The following is a 23,446-nucleotide window of genomic DNA, read 5'->3' as shown; positions in this document are numbered from 1 at the left end:
AACTCCTTAAGTGAAAGGAAGGTGTCAGCTGAGCAGAACAGAAGGACACAAGTGGCCATCATCATTTGGAGCCAATCCCCCAAAAGTTAGGCATATATGAATCCTCTCTAAACGTAGGAACCCTAAATGATGAGCTAATGTTGCTGTTATATGGCACTTATGCCATGGTGCTTCCCAGTTTGGGAGCCAGTTTGGTGTAGTGGTTTGAGAGCCAGTTTGGTGTAGGGGTTAAGTGTGCAGACTCTAATCTGGGAGAACCGGGTTTGATTCCCCACTCCTCCACTTGCACCTGCTGATGTGACCTTGGGTCAGTCACAAGCTCTGGCACAGCTGTCCTTGAAAAAGGGCAGTTTGTGTCAGAGTTCTCTCAGCCCCACCTACCTCACAGGGTGTCTGTTGTGGGGAGGGGAAGGGAAAGGAGTTTGTAAGCCGCTCTGAGACTCCAAGTGAAGGGCGGGGTATAAATCCAATCTCTTCTTCTTCTCTCTTCCCATACTAAGGATGAGTAATGTACACCATGCTGTGTGTACCATATAACAGGGGTTACTTTCTTGTTCATGCTTAGGAATGCAGACTTAGATTAATGTACACCATGCTGTGTGTACCATATAACAGGGGTTACTTTCTTGTTCATGCTTAGGAATGCAGACTTAGATAGGCCTGGATCTCTGTGGATCAACCCTCTATTTCATGCACATCATTATTTTAAACCAAACTGGTTGACTATTTTTGTACTACTGAGAATGTCAGTAGCAGTGATGGCAGGACTTTGAGGCAGCTGGTTTGCACATAGCCAATGAGACCAGTGAAAGAACCTCTTCCTCCCACCCAATCTGTGGATCTGGGTGAGCCTCACTGATATATTATTGTGGCTTCAAAATTGGCTTGTTCATGCTTAGGAATGCAGACTTAGATAGGCCTGGATCTCTGTGGATCAACCCTCTATTTCATGCACATCATTATTTTAAACCAAACTGGTTGACTATTTTTGTACTACTGAGAATGTCAGTAGCAGTGATGGCAGGACTTTGAGGCAGCTGGTTTGCACATAGCCAATGAGACCAGTGAAAGGACCTCTTCCTCCCACCCAATCTGTGGATCTGGGTGAGCCTCACTGATACATTATTGTGGCTTCAAAAGTGGGTCCTTTGCAACCTATTCACCTCACCCTACTCTTAAGTAGATTGCATCGTGCAGCTTCTTTACTTACTCTCACCTTGTTCTTCCAGATAACCTTAGGCCAAAAATACCAACTCCACAAGCCTTTTTAAGACACTACCTGTCCCTGTAGCCCTGAATGGATGAGTAATGCTGGCTCCTGGCATATCTAATAACTGCATTCCTGTTGTATGAGGTGGAAAACATTTTTCTGAGATGCACAAAGAACCCACTGAACTTAGTTACTGGTAAACTGCAGCCGAGGCAGTGTGCTGATCTGTTGTGGTTTGTGGCAAGATGCCCAGCGAGGCAATAACATGCCCAGTCGAGGCATCTGCTTCGGCCCCAGGAGGCGGGAGGATGGAAAAGAACTGATTTTTTGTAAAAGGAAGGGTTTTATTGGACCACCCAAAATCAATCTGGGACATGCTTTTTTGTTCTCTGGAGCTGACAAGAAGGAAGCAAGAACAATGGAAGGTCCCGAGACTAGTTGGGAGAATGTGACAGCGGCAAATCAACGAATCACAGCCTTTAAAGGGGGAATGATATGGGAAGATAGACCCTGCTGTGGTGTTTTAAAGACTTTCCCCTCCCTTGTGCCTGGATATCTGTCAAAGGCTCACATGAAATAAGGTACCCATAATTCACATCACAATTAAAGGGGTTTGTTTCCAGGTGCCACAGCCCTCCTCCCCCTTTTCATGCTGTTTTATATAGGGTAGCAGCCTGAATAGTCCAGCATAGCCTGGGCTTCTCTGATCTTGGGAGCTACGTAGGGTTGGTCATGGTTAGTAGTACCTACATGGGAGACCACCAAGTAAGTCAGGAGGAATGACACAGTGGAAGGCAATGGCAATCTACCCCTTCTCATCTCACACCTGGAAGGCCCTGTGGAAGGGGTCACCTACCAGCCAAGTTGGTTCTGACTTTAGGGCATATTCTTCTTACCAATATTCTTCTTGGTGAGGGACAGGTCTTCTTCAGCTGCATGTGGCTCTGAGCATTTCAAACACACTATTTGAAAGTGGATCATTTGCAACCTATGGTGATGCACCAAGCGTTGTGCAGGACCCACAGAGCTACAGGCAGAGTTTCCATGCCTGTTTCAGGACTCTCACTGTATCCCCTGGTGCACCCTGAAAAGCATTACTAGAAAATGAATCCCAGGAAAAGGAGATCTGCAGTGGCCTGGTGCGCATCTGGCAAGTGCTTGGGCAAAAATGAGGTGAATATTTTTGTGGTGTGTTGTATGTGTGGAAATTCTTGTCTACAAGCACCCAACAAAGTGAGATTTAGGACAAAATTGTAATCTGGTAACCCCGAAAGTCAGCATCTCTTAGCTATTGTCCATGGAGGTATTTTTGAAATCAGGTAAAGTCTTCGTTTGAGGAAGTGCTGGTGTCAAGTCAAGGAGAATGACTCATCCCCGGAGTGATGTTCCTGGGACCACACTGCTCCCCTTGTTGTGGGAGTATGCATACATTGTATATAAAGGGTGCCATCTACTGGTCAGGCTTTGAATTACGATTTCCCCATTTTGTCAATAGAATTCCATTCAAGTGATGCTTTTTTGAACAGCAAAATATATAGATATGCCAGAATCTTAATGGATGTCCTAGAGATGAGTCAAATGACCAGGAAGGGGTGAGGGGTAGTCTTTTCTGTAGGGAGATCCCTTGGGCCATAGCATACACATAAAAGATAGCCAGAATTATATAATTTTTTTTTTCATTTGTGTAGACTAATTTCTTGCTGAGGTGGTATATGTCTGAGATTGCAGGTGAGAACCTCAGATAATTTCTATATTCAGAAAAAATCCCTCTGTATAGATACCTAGATGAAAGAATGCAACTATCCATAGGGATTTTTTTTTCTTTGTATGAAAAACTTTGTATCATGTGGGCACCCTGAAATGATACAACCTACACACAGGTTTACCACTATGGAGAGAGCCAGGCCTCACCTTGTGGTTTCTGTTCCATGGTCTGAGAGTTAGAATTTTTTTTCCTCCTGTAATATAACTTAGAATATTCTCGGTATAAAATACACAAGTGCCATACATCAACAATGAGGAATGGTTTTCCAGCACAGTGTAGTAGTTAAGAACTGTAGACTCTGATCTGGAGAACTGGGTTTGATTCCCCACTCCTCCATGTGAAGCCTGCTGGGTTACCTTGGGCCAGACACAGTTCTCTCCGAACTCTCTCACCCCACTACCTCACAAGGTGCCTGTTGTGGGGAAGGGAAGGGAAGGCAGTTGTAAGCTGCTTTGGAACTCCTTCGGGTAGTGAAGGCTGGGATATAAAAAACAACTCTTCTTCTTTTTCCACGATTCATTTTGGCCATTAATAAAACCCACACACAATGTGCATTTGCTTATAAGTATCATGTATGTTCTGTCTCACCTATACCTTCTTCTTCCTCTTTCTCACAGATACACCCTAAATTCACTTTCTCGCCTGCAATCTGCTGGGGGATCTTCCAGGCAACTCCCAGGAGAATGCTGCTAAGGAGAAAAGTGAGGAGCTCCCCTCCCCTCCCCTCCCCTCAAAATGACCACATTCCAAAAGGGATATCAGGTGGAGGAAGCTGCAGCCGTGGAATATCAAAGCCCTTAAAGGCATGGAAGTTCAGTCCCTTTTTGAATAGCATCACCTCAGGGACACTCCCAGATGCCTGTGCTGCTTTTGCCTTCCAGCAGCAGAGCATGACCATGCCTCCTCCTCTGCCAAGTCACTTTTCTTTTACCCCCTAAGGCTGACCCAGCAGTCTAGAGGAGATTCACGGGGGCTGAACGAGGAGCATTGCTTGGGGATGTGTTCAGGAGCACCTTGAAAGGTGCTTCAACTACTATGCTCTTCCAAAACTCTCTTGAATAACACCCTTCATCTACCATAGCTCAGTGGTAGAGAACTCACTTTGCATCCATAAGGCTCCAGATTTAATCTTTCTATCTCTAATTAAAGATTTCCAGTTAGAAGAACTATATAAGATCTTGGAAAGCCAAAAGCTTAGGCCGGGGGGCGCGGGAGGGCTTGGGCCAGGAGGGCGGGATAAAAATCTAATAAATAAATAAATAAATAAAAGAAGAGCCAGTGGTCTGACACCACTTCTTTTATGTCCCCAGGAAATACCACCTCAGATATGAGCATATCTTATTGTGGAGATGGAGTTAAAGCTAAAACCAAAGCAAGCTGGTGTCCAATGGAATTGGTGATGCGGAAATGGTGACCAGACAGATAGGGCCCCTGGCCCATTAATGTAAACCTTTAAAAGAGGCAAAAGATTCACCCTCACACATCCATCACAGCACTCAGGCAAACTGCAAAGAAGCTCAGGGACCTGTGGTCTTTGTCCTTGCTACTGCTTTTTTTTTAATGAATGGAGAGAAACAGAGTTTGTATCCTCCTAGCTGTACATATCAGAACTGTCACGGAGAGGGCTGGAGTACCATGGAGTTGATCACCCAGATTTCTGGATGGGAAGAAGAGGCCAAAATCCCTAGCAACATCCCTCATGCATAAGAACTAGGGAGGCCGACAGATCTGCCTTTCTGCATCTACTAGCTAATGCAATTGGTGAGCTCTTCTGTATGGCACAGGATGGCCGGCTAAGTTTAATTACCCTCTGTCCCTCTGCACTTCAGTACATTCCTCTTCTCAAGGTCGGCCTTTCCAGCCTGGTCAAAGACAACCTCAGGGGGAATGCTGCAGTCCATGAGAAGCTCACTGGTCACACCACGGGCCTGGCTGGCTAGAAGAAACTGCACCTTTCTTTTGATAGTTCTGCTGGTTCAGGCAGAGTTGAGAGTGCATGAAGTGCAAAGTCATGGCCATCTTTCAGTAACATTCAGAACTGTTGTGACTCTAAAGTTAATGCAAGAAGATGAGGCAAGGTAAGGGCAAAAGATGGGCAAAGAGATGCAGGCACTGTGGGAAACAGTCTTCGTCCTTCTGTAATGGACCTGAAAGAAACAACAGGAAAATGCAATGGAACAGTTTTGTTAATAGGGATGGGAGTGGTGTAAAAAGACACAGAGGAATTTCTGACAGATGATATAATCCGGAAGAGGAACAGTTCCCGAACGGTTTCTGGTCTGTCATTTCAGACAGAACCGTTTTAAACGTTCGCTTTATAGCATTATAGCGCTATAACGCTATAACGGAACAGCAGTATAAACACCATTGGAATGCCTGGAGTGTTTTGTTATAGTGCTATAGTGCTATAAAGTGAACGTTAAAAAAAAAAAGGCGGAGATCGCCCGCACGGGTGAAAAATGGCGGAGGGAAAGTGGAGCAGTCTGAAATGGCAAACCGCTTCAGATCCAGCTCTTTACCAGAAGGGGAAAGCCATGTGTGAAATGGCAGCCCTATGGCAGTTTACTCCATGACAGATCAAAAACGGCTTCAAAACGGGTTAAAAAGGGTAATGTGAAATTCACAGTCTCTGCTCTGATACTGAGCTAAATGCCACTGTTGAGTACTATTAGTCTCTATGGGGGAAAGTGGGGCTCAACACCCTCCCTCCCATCTACCCCACACCCTCCCATATGCCTGGCATTTAAGGGGTGCCCACACTCAGCTTAGGACTAGAAGCATCACTGAGAACTGCACTGAGACCAAGACACTTCTGTAGTGTCAAGAACAACTACTATGTAAACGAGACAAAAGTACCTCTCACTGTCCTGTTGGAGACTTGGCAGCATCAAACATCTTCTTCCTGCCCTCCATTCCTGACATGGCTTCCACATTCTTACGCCAGTCGCCCACTTCAACGGGACGCTCCTGTGAATGGAACCAGGAAGTCAATCCTTTTGCATTCATACTGCCCAACACAGAACAGTACATCTTCTGTTACTGCCATAGAAAAATATAGTATGTGTCAAAGAATCCAGCATCCTGGGGAGTTCAGTTTCATTTCAAAGTTTCCTGACCTTATGCCTACAAAGGCAAGATGGGTGAGCATTGGGCAGTGCCTGGTGAAATCTCATACCCTGGAGGGGTGGGAAGAACCATTTATTCTCCAATGAATAGCAGAAAAAGTATCAGTTGTACACATTTACACAAATGAGCTTAGTCTTCCCTGTCACCAAGCATATGCCACCTGCTTCTAACTGCTCCTCTTGAGCCCACCCACCCAAATGCAGTCAGGCGAAAAAGGTTTTTATGTGTCGTTGCCAGTGCTCCAGCCATAGGTTTATAGAGGTGTGCAAAAAAGTCTTCTTGTTTCTATTGTGTTTATATCTCCCTTTTGTTCAATGACAGAACTCAAAGCAGCAGACACCGAAGTACTGATTGATCCCCCCCCATACAGGAACTAGGAGACCTAGAACGTGTTTTCTTCAGCAAGGTTACTGAAGGTTGTATCTTGTCCCCTCCAACCATACTCTGGGCTCAAAATACTGTGCTTAACTTGCACACAGGAAGCTAATCCACAAAGCTAACATGAGTTTATTATGTGAGTGAATCAGCAGTCAAGTAGTACTCCTCAGAGCAAACGTAGCAATAGATGTGTTGGGAAAAGAGATGTGTTGGCAGTGGCCTAACCCTCATATGAAAAGAAGCAGAAGCATTATGCCACATGAGCTGAATAAATGAACTGAGATCTGTAATGTATTGCACAAACGCGGGCTGATTCTTTGACCAAGCCATGTACACAACTGCCTGGGGTGGCATAACAAGGGTGCACCCTCAGTGTTGGTCAAAGAAACAGATCGTGACACCGTATCCTACTTGCACATGGGCAGAAAGCTGAGCAGCGGCTGAATATAGGCTGTTGTCACTGGAGCTACACCGGTGGTTGCTTGCTACATCACTGGTAGATGAGAGTGAGCCAGGTCCTTGCCTGACTGGCTGCACATCCTTTCCCACTCAGTTTACTGTTCCTGTTCCCCTCTGCATGCCCGTCCATCTGGAATTACTGCTCTGGCCAGCACCAGGAAGCAGTCTATTGGCTCACTCCTCCTTTAATAACTGTAAGTCTGGTCAGTTCTGGAGGACTCCTCTATGGTCACAGGATGGATATATTTGTGCCAAGACCACACACAGTGCAAAAAGTATGTGTGCCTGAAGCCTCATTTCTAGTTTCCTGGAAAGAAGGTTGTTCTCTGGTTGCTTTTTTAATATAAAGAGCAACCGTCAAACAGAGAGACGTTTGTCTTTCTTTGGCTAAGGGTTGTGCAGACTAAGGGTTGTTTCTGAACAAATGTACATTAACACTGATAAATGTTGGACAGTTTGAGTCCAGTGGCACCTTTAAGTTCAACAAAGTTTTATTCAAGGAATAAGCTTTCATGTGCACACACAAATAAAATAAAATTATATGCCAGGAACCCATGTTGTGCTGTTTGGGAATCATGACAGACTGTCAAGGGTTAATGCCTAACAGAGTCTGAGCGCCTCTGTGTGACATGCTGTTTGAATGGAATTATGTCGAGAGAGTCTGTTAAGCACTGACTGTGGACTGGAAAAGAGGCTAAGAGAGTGAGTGGATCAAGGAGGATCCTCATTCAAGTCAAAAAGGGGAAATAGCTTCTAGTAAAGAGAAGTGATCCCTGCCCAGTTAAGAAGGGGACTAGCTTCTAGAAAAGAGGAGTGATCCCTAGTCTGTGCATAAAGAAGGATTTTGGGAATTTGGTTGTATGTTCCTGCCTTCTAACCTTTATGTGTCAATGAAACTCAGAAACCTATGTTTGAGTGTTTAAGCAGAGAATGAAAAGAAAGCCTCTCTCCTCTAAGTGTATATAGCAGCTGGGTGGGACAGCCATAGACAAACAAATAAGAACAAAATAGATAATGGGGCTGCTCAGCAAGAAAGAAGATGGAAGGGAAAACCCTGCATATGAGGGAGGGAGGAGGGCCAGATTGCTATAACAAGGCAATAAACTGCCCCTTGCTTTCATCACTGAAAATCTGCATCATCATTATAATCATAATTGCTGTAAAAACATGCTACAGCACAATCTTGAGACCTTAAAAACATCCCCATGCTTCTTTAAGGTCAGTACACAATCTTCTGTTTGGAAAGGAGCCAGTCCAGCCAATTCACGCAACTGTCTGTGTGGGTGGCAGCTGCCTGAAAAGCCTGTATATGCTGGCTTCCTGCCCTCTGTAAGCCAACTGACTTCACCTCATCAGTTTTCAGCACATATTTTCCCAGCATTTGCCAGAGCATGAAGAAAACAGAATCCAACAAAGATCGTGTCTCCAGGGCCCTGAACCAATCAGAGCTGAGTAAGTCATGAATGACATCATGCATAGGAATGGGTAGCTACATCTCCGCCAGGTAAGAAATCCCATATAGAATAGGAAGCACAGACACAATACACCTTCCTTCTTAGGCTGGCCAAGTCAAGGGAAAGGCATGCAAACCATTCACTGTGATGGCAAACAGGATTAAACCAAAGAAATGAATCAGGCACACATATCTGGGAGACATGTCAGCTTTTGCAAGCTTGTCGAGTTCTCAAAATGGAGTTTTGTACTTTTTTAAATGGAAGCCAACACTATCAAGCTGGCCCAACCTTAGCAACCTTTATGTGTGTATTTATTACATTTTTATCCCACCCATCCTCAAAGGAGCTGACATTAGTGTACATTATTTTCTCCTCTATTTTATTCTTACAACTACACTATGAGGTAGGCTAAGCAGAGAAAGAATGACTAGCCTTGAGTCACCCAATGTGTTTTTCATGGTGAGTGGGGAATCACAGTTGACATGTGCCTAGTTCATCCCAAGTGAGTTTTGACAAATGCATACAGACTCAGGGGGCACTAACACACACAGAGGCTCTTTGAGCTGCCTCCAGACACTCAGATGGCTGAGCAAAAAAAAAGACCCTCACTGATGTAAATTTGAATAATAAATAAATAACGCACTCTAGCAACCATGCCGTATTTCAAGTGTCAAGTTCTGGGCATTTTCTAGACCTTATCATTCTTATCAGAAAATTACCTCATGCAGATTTTTTTTCAGATCTGAGAGATTTTATGATCAATAAAGAGAACAGCAAGAGCATCAAACCTAATGCTTCCTCTACATTCAGCACTACGCAACCGCTCATATGCACTGTGAATTCCTTTCCTTATTATGAAATATTCTCCATATGCCTCCAAAGCTGGGAAGGCTGATATACAAACCGGACAGAGAGAGCCATAAACACCTCCAAGGATTGCCTTTTCTGCCTAGGAAAATCCAGTACAAATCAGGAGAAACTGTGCTAGGCTTTCTACAATTACATTATTTTAGCATTTGAACATGCCTTCATTAGCACCCCCAGTCCCTCTAGTGATACTTGTAAGAACTCACAATATGTCTTGCCCCTATCATATTATGAGCTTCCATGCTCCCAGCCTATAACTGTATAATATGCTTCATGACCCCTTGTAACTGAATGTTGTTCAAATTATTTAACTCATATATGGTACCTTTTACTTCATTATGTGTCCATTCTTTTTTTTTTAATTTCAGCTGCAGTTTTCCTCCCACGTGACCCAGAAATACACAATGGGCTGTACCCTACCATTTGAAGATTTCTTCCAGCCTGAGGAACCTCCTTCCAACTTAAACAGCTCTTCTTTGGGCAAGTATCCTATCTATGTATGCTACCAGGCCCTGTCTGTTGCCAGATCTTCTAGTATGGTGGGAGGCATCCCACCCATAACTCACATTGCCTGGTAATCCTAAGAGGACAATAAAATTATGGTTTTACCATAGTGTAAAGAAGAGTCTCTTTGAAAAACATTATATTGGGGATCATGGGACCTCCATATACAAAAGTCGAGTAGTACTGGGGCTGGAGAAGGGACCAAGCTTCATGGCAGCCCTCTGAAGAGCATTTGCTGAAACTTTAGTTGAATAAAAGCCCTCTTTTTGGCAGCCACTCTTAACACCTGAGAAATAACTGTCATCAGTATGGAGAAAATATGTTAGCTTGATTAGCAAAGGTAAATCATGATGTGCACACCCCTCAACCTGATTTTAAATGCTGTTTTTGACAACTGTTGGATTGAAATGACCAGAGTATGCTAGGAAATATCCATAGGACCAATTGTTCAGTCTAAAGAAAATGGACACTTGGTTTAACCTTCCAAAAGCAACATTTCAAGTAGCCTTAAGATATGGGACCATTTGTAGGATTTGTGGCCACCAACCTTTTCAGTGTCCTCCTTCTTGACAGATTTGAGATTGGCTCTCAAGTCCATGGAAACTTTGTGTTTAGACCCAAGCAGAGCCCTCAGCATGGCGTCGGCAGAAACCCGGACACGCCGCAGTGGAGGCCGTTTGAATTTTCCCCGAAGGTCAAGCACTTTCAATTTTAGGTCTTTAATCTGCGGAGGAAGAGAAGCCACACAAGGTCATGATCCATACATAAGATTCATTCCTAAACAGGAACCAGTTAGAATGAATCTGAACATCTTCCTCGACCACAGGAAGTAATATCTGCCTTGAGATTCTGGGTACAAAGAGAGATAGAGAGCAGCACTTTTACAAGCTTTTATAAGTACAAGTAATATATTTTTGTACTTGTAAAAGCTTGTGAAAGTGCTGCTCTGTATCCCTCTCATACATACTTTATTTCTACCACTAGCAGGAAAACCCATACATACATCAAACTTCAGAAACAACAGTCAAGAGTTGTCTTCTTCATACTGAAGACCTCACAACTGCAATGGAGGAGGAGTCTGAAAGCTCCCTGTTAAAATATTGTTCCAGAACTCTATGGAAATTCCAGAAATCTTCTAATTAAATTTCCATTCAAGAGATAGCTTCCCTCCAGTTACCTCTGAGCTGACTGCCATAAATGCCTGGTCCCAAATCCAACCAGTTTTTCTCAGAACAATAAATACAGATTTTCTGTTAGAACTTAAGCAGGATCATTTTGCCTTCTCACCTCCCGCATGTTATGGTTACATTTTGCTTCTATGTCATAGCGTTCCTCATCCACGACGTCTATTTTCTCATGTAGCTCCCTGCACAGGTCCTGTACAGTTAAAAAGAAAAGTGGTCAAGGGACGTTTTCTCAAAGTCTTGTGCTCTGGTTTGCCAGCTTACCCAAAAAACTAGTCCAAAAAAAGGCCATTTCTATACCTTTTCCTGTGGAAAACTGAAGAAAATATTGGAGAAGGGGACCTATTTTTGGTTTTCACAAAATAATATTACTGCTGCCCACTAAGGAAGTTGTAAAGTGTTGTTATACCATAAGACATTATTAAAAGTGATATTTTAGGCTACCTGTCCCTCCAGATAGTTCTTTTAAGCACCTCTTACAATCTGCCTCTGAAGCATGAATGAACTTTTTCTTTCCTGCCTGTGAGTGTGAATTGAATCACTGACTGGAGGCTGGAGCTGACCCTCCTAATACAGTTCTTATTAGACCTTCACCATGCTCAACAGCCATCTTGACTTCCTCTCCAATGTCCAGACCAAAAATCTACCTGAAGCTGGCTTGAGGAAAGTCCACTGGTCCGCAGAGGTGCAACCCTCTCTGACAAATATCTCTCCTTCTCTCCTTGTTTGTCCACTTGCTCTTGTTCCCACTGTTCTTTGGCCTTAGCCAGCATCAAACTCTGAAACAAAGAAGCCAGAATGTTTTAAAGGAACGGGATCTAGCCACACACTACCTTAATATTTGTTGTGTGTTTTCAGAAAGATGTTATGCCAGAGGTAGGGTGTCCAAATTCCAGATGGGACTGGAAATCTCTCAGAATTGTGCCTGATCTCCAGACTCCAAAGATCAGTTCCCCTGGAGAAAATGGCCACTTTGGAGGGTCACCTCTGTGGCATTATGCCCCACCCTCCTGAGAGACACTTCTGGTGACATGGGGGTGTGGCCTAATATGCTAATGTGCTGTGCTTTCAAGGGTGTGGCCTAATTTGCTAATGAGTGTCTGCTGTTGGGTGTGGCCTATTATGCTAATGAGTTCATGCTGGGCTTTTTCTACAAAAAAAGCCCTGTTAATTACCAAAGTCTGTATGGAAGAGTGTGTGTGTGTGATTTCATATGTGACTGTGTGAGTGTGCGTGTGCCGCCACATTCATGATAGCTATGAGAGGATAATGGATTCATTTGCTTTGTTTAGACATGTCCAGGAAAGGTGGCGTTGTATCACAACTCACCTTCAAAAGGAGTTTGCGCGAGGCTGAGATCTTGGATTTTCTCTAGGGAGCAAAAAGAGACAGCCATTTTACAAACAAACCTCTAATCAAATACATAGCCATGTTGAAAATTCACAGAAAAGGTACCCCTGAAACAGCTCTTACCTCCCTTCAGGAGTTCATTTGAGAGAAGAAAAAGGAACAGATGGGGGGAAAACAGGAGACAGAATGAATATGAAGAATGTTATAAGGATATTATCCTCAATAGTTTTTAGATAGTTAACATGGAATTAACTGACACTGCATGAAAAAGTGACCACAATCCACACCACCACTTCTCCGCACTCATCCTCAAAATGTAATTCTAAGTTAAGTTACACCTTTGATTTTGAAGAGTGTGTGAATCAGTTTAGGTTTGCACTGTAAGACTTCTTGATGTAGCACCCCCTACTCAGCCTCCTATTTGGCCCGTTGCTGGACCCCAGTGGACCTACCCCACCCCCTTCTCCCTACATTCCAAAGGGAAGAAGGAATCTCTGGATTCCTTTGTCTTTCAGTTCTCAATAAACCCTTCATCTTGGTCTTGGTGGGTAAAAATTGCTTACAACACATGCCTTGCACCTAGCCCAGGATTGATGGGATTATCCTGACTTTTTCCTTCCTGCTGTTGGTGACATCCCTTCCATATTACCTGGATCTTCCCAGCCACATTTCAACCTGCTCTGATCAGGAAGTGATTGGATCCTGTAGCAAATGTATTGTATGATTCATAGGACCCGTTCCACAGATTTCAGATTTATACAGCCCATAACTCCATATAAGAATATGCATGGGAAACATGTGAATATTAGTTCCAGGACAACAATTTCCCCACCCCAATGAACATGGTAATTATCACTTTGGTAATAACCTGTAGGATTTGTGAAACAGGCAAAATGTTTATTCATTGACAGTAAAAGGTGCCTTTTTTCTGATTTACGTTTGAGGCAGGTTCCCACAGCCAAATCTGACTGGATGGGTGTATACCTTTGTGATGTCATCATGATGTCTATGTAGGATTGCGAGCTCTAGGTTGGGAAATGCCTGGAGATTTTGCAGGTGGAGCCTGAAGAGAGTGGGGTTGGGTGGGTGTGGGACTTCAATGGGGTATAATGCCACAAAGTCCACCCTCCAAAGTGGCCACTTTCTCCAGGGGAACTGATCTTTGCTGCCTGGAGATCATTTGTAATAGTGGGAGATCTCCAGCTACCTCCTGGAGGTTGGCAACCATAGGTCTATGTGACCCCTGAAGGAAGCAGCCATTGCTGTTACTCTGTCCTACAGTAAAAGGTGCCTTTTTTCTGATTTACATTTGAGGCAGGTTCCTACAGCCAAATCTGATTGGCTGGGTGTATACCCTGTAGGATTTGTGAAACAGGCAAAATGTTTATTCATTGACAGTAAAAGGTGCCTTTTTTCTGATTTACGTTTGAGGCAGGTTCCCACAGCCAAATCTGACTGGATGGGTGTATACCTTTGTGATGTCATCATGATGTCTATGTAGGATTGCGAGCTCTAGGTTGGGAAATGCCTGGAGATTTTGCAGGTGGAGCCTGAAGAGAGTGGGGTTGGGTGGGTGTGGGACTTCAATGGGGTATAATGCCACAAAGTCCACCCTCCAAAGTGGCCACTTTCTCCAGGGGAACTGATCTTTGCTGCCTGGAGATCATTTGTAATAGTGGGAGATCTCCAGCTACCTCCTGGAGGTTGGCAACCATAGGTCTATGTGACCCCTGAAGGAAGCAGCCATTGCTGTTACTCTGTCCTAACTTTGTACCATCAACACATAGGCCAGGGGTCACCAATGTGGGTAGGGCCAGGTGGGGCTTTTGTCCAGCAAGGTTTTTGACTAGCTACGCAGATTTTGCTAAAAGTTCCTTTGGCAGAAGCTGCCACCACAGTACAAGGATTTTCATGGAATTACTGAAGGTAAACAGTATGCATGTGAGAATTTTTCAGAAAAATATTCTAATTAAACTTCCTGTTAAACAGAGCTTCTGCTTGAAACATTGAAGAGCTGCTATTAGAGGTATCCATAACTTTACTCTAGGGTTGCCAATCCCCAAGTGGGGCCAGGAGGTCTCTCAGCATTACAACTGGTTTCCAGACTACAGAGATCAGTTCTGCTGGAGGAAATGGCTGCTTTGGAGGGTGGACTCTCTGCCATTATACCCCACTGAGGTCGCTCTCCTCCTCAAACCCTGCCATCCTCAGGATCCACCCCGCCCCCCCAAAAAAATATCCAGGAATTTTCCAACCTGGAGCTGGTAACCCTGCCTCACTCCTTGACATTTTGTACTTGGCTCACCGCCTGTGGCAGCCATTTTGTAGTCACACCCACCACTCTGGATCAGAATTCCATGGGTGCCTGCAGGCTCAAAAAGGTTGAGAGCCACTGACATATATGAATAGGACTGGCTACCTGAGGTCATGGCATCATCATGATCCCTGATTGGCCGGGTCACCTAGGCAACCAGTAGACCCCCTCACCAAAGCTGCTCAGTGGGGCAGTGAACAAGAGTGGATAGGTGCAAAAGACAAAAATGGTAAGGTTTTTTGAAGGCTATTGGAGGATGCAACTGAAGCTCCCTTTTCATGCCAAAAATGTTTGCCTACAAACATGGGAATATGGAAATGTAGCTTACTGTTAGAGATCATTAAAATGTGATTTAAAATATTTTAGGCATTTTGCACAACTCTGTTGCTCACTGATATAAAATATCATACATTCTCAAAGGGATTGCCATAAAACAGGAATATCTATATAGTAAAAACCAAGCATGAATATTGCTGTGGATTTTTACAGCTGTTCTCAGTCCAGTTGATTCCCAGTTTCTAATCAAATCTGTGAGCGGGATGTAGGGTGAATAGTCTGTGAATGAGTGACTTATGTGAAAACAAAAGGATGAAAAGGACTTCTTATCCCCAGGTGTGGAAGCAGCGAAAAGATATGAGAATAGCATTTAACAGGTGAAAGGTTCCCAGAACCTTCACTTCCATTTAGCATGAATTCCTGTACCTATTCGAACAATGATATTGTCTCATCTTTATTCCTTGTTTAATTGAATCCATAATGCTGCACCTTACTTTCCTAACCTACATTTCTGCCCTACCCTTCCCCCCCCCACCTTTCCTTCTCTTCTAATAGGACACATTAGGGAAGAGGGAGGGGGTGGGCTATATAGGGTTTGTTTGTTATATTACCTTTTTGTGTGAAAACAATAAAAATCTTAATTTTAAAAAGATATGATTCTTTCAGCAAAAGCTACCCCATGATAAATGTTGACCGCCAGGTCACTCCACTCTTGCAAAGTGTAGGTCCCTCTCTGCTCTCTAGTGACTAGTTTGTAGAACTGATACAAGAGCTTCCAGTGCCATCCTAAACATGGTTACACCCTTCACTGAAGTCAGTGAGCTTAGAAGGATGTAATTGTGTTTAGAACTGCACTGTCACTGTTTATAGCTGAAACTAATTTTGCTCTTCAAAATTCTGTCTTGTGAATATTGATGTCATATTCACTTTTGGTTTGTTGGCAACAATACCCCTGAATGTGGAAGAGGGTTTTGAGGAATGCTCAGTTTACACGGGGCACTGTGTTGCCCTCATCATTCTCCGTTACCCATTGAGAGGTTTTGTAGAACATAGGCAGCATTCCCAGTAGCTGATCCTTGGTGAGGAAGGGAAGCTTGACAACTATTAGGGTGATAACATTTACAATTTAGAGATACTGTCATATATTTACAAGGATAAGTTTCAGTAATTTCTAGACTTTCCTTAGATCACATGGCCTTAATTGGTTGGTCTACAACAAACCGTGGTGGAATCTTAGGGAAAGTCCAAACTTAAAGACTGCTGTGCAAGATGTTTTAGTTGCTGTTCATAGAAGAGTTGTCTTAAGCCATTCCTCATTTTGATAATCTTATCTGTAGACCCAGAAAACATTACAACCATGACTGATCTTATTAAAGAGATCACCTGTAACGTACGGTGATAATTAATATTAGTCAGTGGCTTACAAGAACTGAAGTGTGCAAGAATCAAAACACTCAGTGGATCATGTCATGTATAAAGCATTGTTTTCAAAATTTGAGGGGAGGGGAGTTCACCTTTAAAATGTGACTGGCAAGATTGGAAAATTCACAAGTGTTGAGTATTTGTGAATATTTGTTTCAGCTCTGCCACTGATAGTTTCTCTTTGATTTTTGGGAAACTCACTTTAAGGATGAAATTAGACATGATGTTCATTATGGGGATGCCACTGAAAGTGATAGCCTCTGAATTCAGTTCTTCCTTTCCGCAAACTTACAGATCATTTCCCTATATATTCCCAACCCCTTCCAGAAGAAGCCAATGACATCAAGCAAGGATGAAAGCCTGCATACCTTGATGATGCCAAGAGACAGATAAATCAACCTAAACATCATGGAGAGAGGAAGGGGAATTCAGGAGGGGAGGTTCCATTCCCTGCAGAAGGGCCAAAATAAATGTCCCATCTAAATTAGCCCGTCTCCAACATGAGAGTTTGAACCCAAATCAGAAGCTGAATATAAACCATATGAACCGAACAAGATATGCATGGAGGACAACTCGGCAAAAGAAAAAGGGGGAAGGGAGTTTCCTACTTACGGTTCAGGCATTGTGTGAACAATTTGGGTGCCTACAAGTCAAAAGAAAAATAATCAGCAGCATTCAAGCCCAGCATTTCAACACTCACATAAACCCCAGTTCAAGAGACAATGAGACAAGTGTCATATCACAAACTTGCACTCAGTCTTTTGATGGCAGCTGGAGTTGTATTTGAGCTTCACTGGAAATTACAATCTCTGCCTCATAAGAAAGAACGGATGTGTAAAATTTTCCTTTCTCACCCCATGACGGCTGAGTGACCGCAGCAGCAAAGCCTAGGCCCCGGCCTCTATCCCTCCCTCCCAGTCTGATCCTCTGCAGACTGCCCCACATAGGAAGGAAGCTGACTATCACAGAGAAGGGGGCCAAAGCCTCTGCCTTCATCGCCCCCTCTAGTCTTAGAATCTTGCCTGCCAGTGCAAGCAAAGCATTTGCCTCTGCCATTTCTTACAGGGTAGGAATGCTAGATATTGCTGGGGTGGGAGCCCCCTAACAGGGTTGCTAACTCTGGGTTGGAAATACCTTAGGGCTCTCAAGTCCCCCCGGGGGGCGGATTTCCCCCCGCTTTGGAGGCCCAATTTCCGCCGCCGTGGAATCGGGCCCGGGGGAAAACCCCACCCCGGCGCGCACGTCAGCCGAAGGTGACGTGATGAGGCCGAGCACGCTGGGGGCGAGGCCACAGCCATCTGAGGGGAAAACTCTATGTTTCCCCCTCAAATGGCCGTGGCCCCGCCCCCCGCGTGGCCGGCGTCATCACTGGCCGTGGCCCCGCCCCCAGCGTGCCCGGCGTCATCACGTCACCTCCGGCTGACGTGCATGCGGCACGCGCACGCTCAAGATGCCGTCCGGGAGCCCCCCGCCGCAGAAGAAAAAGAACATGGTAACCCTAAAATACCTGGAGATTTGGGGATGGAGCCTGGGGAGGGAAGGGTTTGGGGAGGGAAGGGACCTCAGCAGGGTATAATGCCATAGAGCCCACCCTCCAAAGCAGCCATCTTCTCCAGGAGAACAGATCTTGGTCGTCTGGAGATCAATTGTAATAGTGCCACCTGGAGGGGGGCAACCCTAGCCCCACAGCAGGCTCATACACACAAAGCAGTGCTTGTATAGTTGGGTTGCCGGCTCTGGGTTGAGAAATACCTGGAGATTTTTGGGGTGGAGCTTGAGGAGGACAGGGCTTCAGGAGGTACTTCAATTGAGCCCACCTTCCAAAGTGGCCATTTCCCCCAGCTGAACTGATCTCTGTCACCTGGAGATTAGTTGTAACCCCAGGAGATCTCCAGCCACCACCTGGAGGATGACAACCCTAGCATCAGAAAACCCTCCCAAAGCCACTGAGATGCGGCTGAATACCAAGCAGTACAAGAAAACCCCAATGCAGATGACTGTCTAGTTGGATGATGTTTTTGTTGCTTCTTCCTCGTGTTGCTCCTCTCACTGCCTAGGAAACTGCAGCTGGACAGTGAGGTGCTAGAACAGCATTTAGATGCAGTCCCAGAAATAGCTGTAGTTAGATTAGTTATATAAACTGTATGCAAGGATGGGTATGTTTGGGTTCAGCTCCTGATAAGTTTATTCAATTTCATAGCCCTGGCCTGGAACCCTGACTTTGTCCCCCTCAATCAAGTGACTGACTGTTACTTTATCCCAGGCTACCTCTTAGCCCAGCACCTATTAGGCCACCATAACTTTAGGGAGCCAAGCTGAAGGTAAAATAGAGGTCACTGCAATTCACAGAATGCCAGTGTAGAGAGGTCTGCTACAGTGCTGGAGACACAGGTTTGACTCTCCACTTGCCACAAAGCTTGCTTGATGATCTTGGGCCTGGATAGTGGTGGGGTTAAATACAATAACCGTTATCTATGCCACCTTGAGTTTCTGAGAAGAAGAATAGGGTACAAATGTGAAGAAAAAATAAAAATACATCAGGCAAGCTCTGTAAAAATGAAGGATCATTCACAGAAGCCAGGCACTCTGCCCAAGAGCACTTTGACTATTGATATTCTTCATTTTTCCCATGGGAAAAAAATTCTGAAGATGCCAGAATTTTTGGAAACAAAGTAGTCAGCCCTACTGTTGTAAAGAATGCCACTGAAGATGCCACTCTGGAGTTTCTGATCATGGCTATCGTAAGGTGAGAGTTTAAATTTGTGGCTCTCCAACAGCCTAAAGGATAATGTTAAAAATAAAATTCTGTGACTAAACAATTGCCATCCATCATCTCACTGTGTGTTGTGAACAGTCCTCATGCTCGCCACCAGCAATCAAAGTATCATCTAGGCATCCTGCTCTGCTTATGTAACTTTTATCTTTCGATCAATCAAATTTCATCGTCTCTAGCTATTAGATTTGGGAGCTGTGGGTTCGCAGGGTTTTCTGGCAGATATGATATGGACTACTTGCACCTATTTGCTCTCGCCTTTTAACTAGCCAACCCTGAACTCTCTGTGCCTATTGTATCCATGGAGCACCGTATCTGCCGCATGGATGGCCTGATTCCGGAACGCATGACTTAGAAACATGATATGTACTAATAAGTAGAAACCCATAAGATTCTGGGGGCCCATAAGAAATAGGAGATCCTGGGAAGCCATAATGGGTTTTTCACACCTCGTCAGATCAGCTGAATTATCCAAATCCGTGGGAGACAGGGAGAAGCAAGTGGGCAAAGGGCAATCTATCTGGGTGAATGACAGACTTCAACTCAAGATGGATCCTAGCATGACTCTGATGACCAATCAGCAGCCCACTGTCAGCATTTATGAACTGCTGCTTCCATAGAGGGACAGAAAGCCAGCTTCAAGCAAGGAAGCAAGAAATGGAACAGAATGTGGACAGCTGGGTGAACAATTCCATGCTTATCAGTGGTTGGGAGGCTTGGCGGCTCTTCCCCAAATGCAGATTGTCTACAACTCCCCACAGCTGCTCAGTTTTACAATTTAAAATTTCAAACATTAAATTTGTGTAAAAGTAATTAAAAATGATTAAAACATGTAGCTCACATGGTGGGGTTCCATTTTATCATTTGAAATTTCAGACATTAAATTTGTGAAAAACTAAGTGTAATTAAAACATATAATGCACTTGGGGGGGGGCAATTCCATTTCACAGATTAAATTTTCAAACATTAAATTTGTGCAGAAGTACTTAAAACATGTAACAAACTTTAGGTTTTTATTTGTGTATTTTCCTTTGCACTTGCAGTTCTCTATCTCTCCTTTTACATGCAAGCTTTTACCCTTTTACACTTTGTAGGTTTCCTCTACTCACAAACAAGTTAGAAATCTTTATAGGTAGCATTACAAACTTTCCCCCAGGAGCCCTGGGTTCAAGTCTTAGTTCAGCCATAGGTTTATATTGGTCTTTGGAAAAGTTAGCTGTTGTTTCACTGTGAACTATGGTTCTCTTGCATTCTCTTAACAGTAGAAGCTGGGATTTCAATTAACTTCAAATATTATGATGTATCCAGCATAGCAGTTAAGAACTGCGACACGATGAGTCATCGTCTGTAATTACTGAATTCCTCCCAACTTCCTAATAGCTGGACACATCTGCTGGGGGCTTAAAAGAATAGATTGTTTTTATTCAGTACTTACAGTGCAACTCAAGCAAAGTAGCACCATTCTAAATCAGTTGATCTAAGATTACACTGTTAGACCTTTTTGTCATCCACTGGAAGTGTATTAGCAATGGCGCTCAAGTGCTAACCTTGCTTTTAACAAATAAAAATCACACAGGATCTGTCCTAGAAACATTCTGGGCTGGGTCTTGTACACTTCCCAAGGAATTCTCTTGATGCCCAGTGCATATGACAAGCATTCAGAAAGAATCCCTGCAATTACGTTTCTGGAAAGTAAATTACCCTTGAGAAGATGGGGGGAGAGCTGATTTGTTTGGCTTTGTCACATTGCAAAGTTAACAAAATGTCATTATTCACAAAGACACAGAAAAGGCTGATTCACCACAGAATACAGAATCCTACAGAGATGTGCTCATATGAAACTGAAGCTCAAAAATCATTCTCAGCCTCTCTCACCGACACTGGAGCTAATCTGTGCTGATGGAGGAAACCAGATTGTTTCTTTAACTAAGCTTTTCCCAGAAGCTCATTTTATATTGTTATGTGCTCAACCCTCTCATGCATTTTACTTTTCACTAGGGCTGATTGTTAGCTTCTGCTCCAGGGAATTTCCGTGTATATTTCTCTATAGATCTATTGAGTTATTAAATTTATAGCTGAAACTTGTCCTTAAGCTTATCTGGAATAATGGTGCTAAGATGCTTGGGATGAAAGAAAGAAAAAGTGCCAACTCCTGCATTAGATCATATGGCATTGATACTGCAAGTACAATTAATATGAGTGGCAGTTGCCCAGCACTTCCCACCCTCAACTCCTGCTCAACCAGCTCATCTTCTCAGCCACCCTGAATAGAATAAAGAGATCATTCTCTCCTCCCTGCTCCAACCAACAAATCGATAAGCACATGATTTCTCTGAAGCTATCACACTGATTTCCTTTGGCTCGTGATTTCTCTGAGGCTAACCCATTGCTGAAGTACCTTACCTAGTGCAGTCCTGGCAGGAAGACGTTGGTGCCTGGAGGATGGATGCTTCCAGACTGTGAGGGGATAGGGAAAGGATGGGAGTCTTAAGCTGAAGCCAGACTGCAACTGGTTGATAAAAATAGAACAGACACAGATACCCCTCTGGTACGGCCCTGTTCACAGAGGAAAGGGATTATGTCCCCATCCACACCACACACCCACACTTTGCACACTTGGTACACATGAAATGCTCTCATACATCCTGTGCATTACACACCCACACATATTAATCCACATATTTACATTATTTCAAGTCTGCCTTTCTCACTGAGACTCAAGGCGAATCACACAATATTAAAGTTGCTGGCTCTTATGTATCCTATATAGACACACAGTCAAACAGATCTTCATATCTTCTGGATGGACCGGAACATATGGATCAGGTTTAGCTGCAGCAGAAAATCTATGGCTTCTGTTGCTGCAGGTAAGTGTGATCCAGCTCATGAACCCCTTCAGTTACTTCTGCATCTTGCCATTGTGTGTTTGTACAATCATATGTTATTTAGACAGCACCTAGAAGTCACAAGGCATATACAATAGTAATTAAAAGACACATAGCCCAGCCCACAGATTTCCATTGTAAAAAAGGCAACCTGATTTCTGTGGAGCAGAAATATTTACAGGATGTCACACAACGGGGCACAAGGGACCAGTGCAAGGGACAACAGTTAGCCCAGGAGATGTAACAGTGTCTGCACTAGCAACGGGTGTGTGTGGGGGGGGGGTTGCAATCAAGATCCAGAACTGGTAGAAAGTTATGATCTTATGTTGCAATGGGCTCCTAGCACCAAACTTTAAGCATCTCCAGAGTGATATTTTATTTACTTTTCTTTAGCTATAGCCCATGTACTGAAATGCAAACCATTAGTTGTCTGAGGCAGCAATCATATTGATTGTTGCAGGTTAGGGCCCTAAGTTTAACTGTGGAAACTGTGGGGCATTCGCTTATTTGCTTGCCAGCACCAACTCTGCGGTAACAGGCAGCACACGTATGCTCACTTATCTTACTTCCATTTGCTTGCTTGCAAACCCCCGCGGGGTCCTAATTATCTGACCTCATCTCAAGCTCCTGAATTCTGATTATAGAAATATGGGATCCCTGAACACACACGACTACACAAAACTGCCTTATACTGAACCAGACCCTTGGTCCATCAAGGTCAGTATGTCTACTCAGACTGGAAGCAGCTCTCCAGGGTCTCAGGCAAAGGTCTTTCACATCACTTACTGCCTAGTCCTTTTAACTAGTGGTGCTGGGGATTGAAGTTGGGACTTTCGGCATGCAAAGGAGAGGTTCTTCTACTCAGCCACAGCCCCTCCCTGGATGGAGCTAGAGGGCAGAGCCAGGACAAGAACTGAGGCAGAAGCTGGCCAGTTGTGTGTGGAAGCTGGTGAGTCTAGGACACAACCAGGATGGTTGAGGGTGAAGCCACAGTCTAGATATCCATGGGCGTAACCTGGCATTCAGAGTCTGGGGAGATAGCGGAGCTTAGATACAATTAAGAACATAAGAACATAAGAGAAGCCAATGTTGGATCAGGCCAATGGCCAATCCAGTCCAACACTCTGTCACACGGTGGCCAGAAATACCAGGTGCCATCAGGAGGTCCACCAGTTGGGCCAGGACAGTAGAAGCCCTTCCACTGCCCCCCCCAGCACCAAGAATACAGAGCATCACTTGCCCCAGACTGAGAGTTCCTATCTATACCTTGTGGCTAATAGCCATTGACGGACCTCTGCTCCATATGTTTATCCAATTCCCTCTTGAAGCCGTCCATGCTTGTAGCTGCCACCATCTCCTGTGGCAGTGAATTCCATGTGTCAATCACTCTTTGATGTTTCACACAACTTTCTTCATTGTTGATCCCTAAAAAAATGAACGACACCAGTATTGATTGAATGAGGCAATGTCAGTTAAGCA

At 44.1% G+C, this 23,446-nt stretch overlaps 1 protein-coding gene across 1 annotated transcript; it reads right to left on the bottom strand.

Moving 5' to 3' along the window:
- Positions 1–4,534: 4,534 nt before the first annotated feature.
- Positions 4,535–21,876, bottom strand: TNNI1 (troponin I type 1 (skeletal, slow)). The gene is given in 9 exon segments (XM_015416376.1): positions 4,535–5,122; positions 5,832–5,942; positions 10,311–10,487; positions 11,051–11,140; positions 11,595–11,726; positions 12,277–12,318; positions 16,918–16,952; positions 21,486–21,591; positions 21,859–21,876. Coding segments are annotated over 8 exon segments (708 nt in total). The 3' UTR covers positions 4,535–5,122; positions 5,832–5,834.
- Positions 21,877–23,446: the final 1,570 nt, after the last annotated feature.

The sequence above is a fragment of the Gekko japonicus genome, unplaced genomic scaffold (assembly GCF_001447785.1).
Source record: "Gekko japonicus isolate JY-2015 unplaced genomic scaffold, Gekko_japonicus_V1.1 scaffold1284, whole genome shotgun sequence".
Taxonomy (NCBI): Eukaryota; Metazoa; Chordata; class Lepidosauria; order Squamata; family Gekkonidae; genus Gekko; species Gekko japonicus.
The sequence above is the reverse complement of the archived record's forward strand: the minus strand, read 5'-3'. Positions and strand labels throughout refer to the sequence as shown.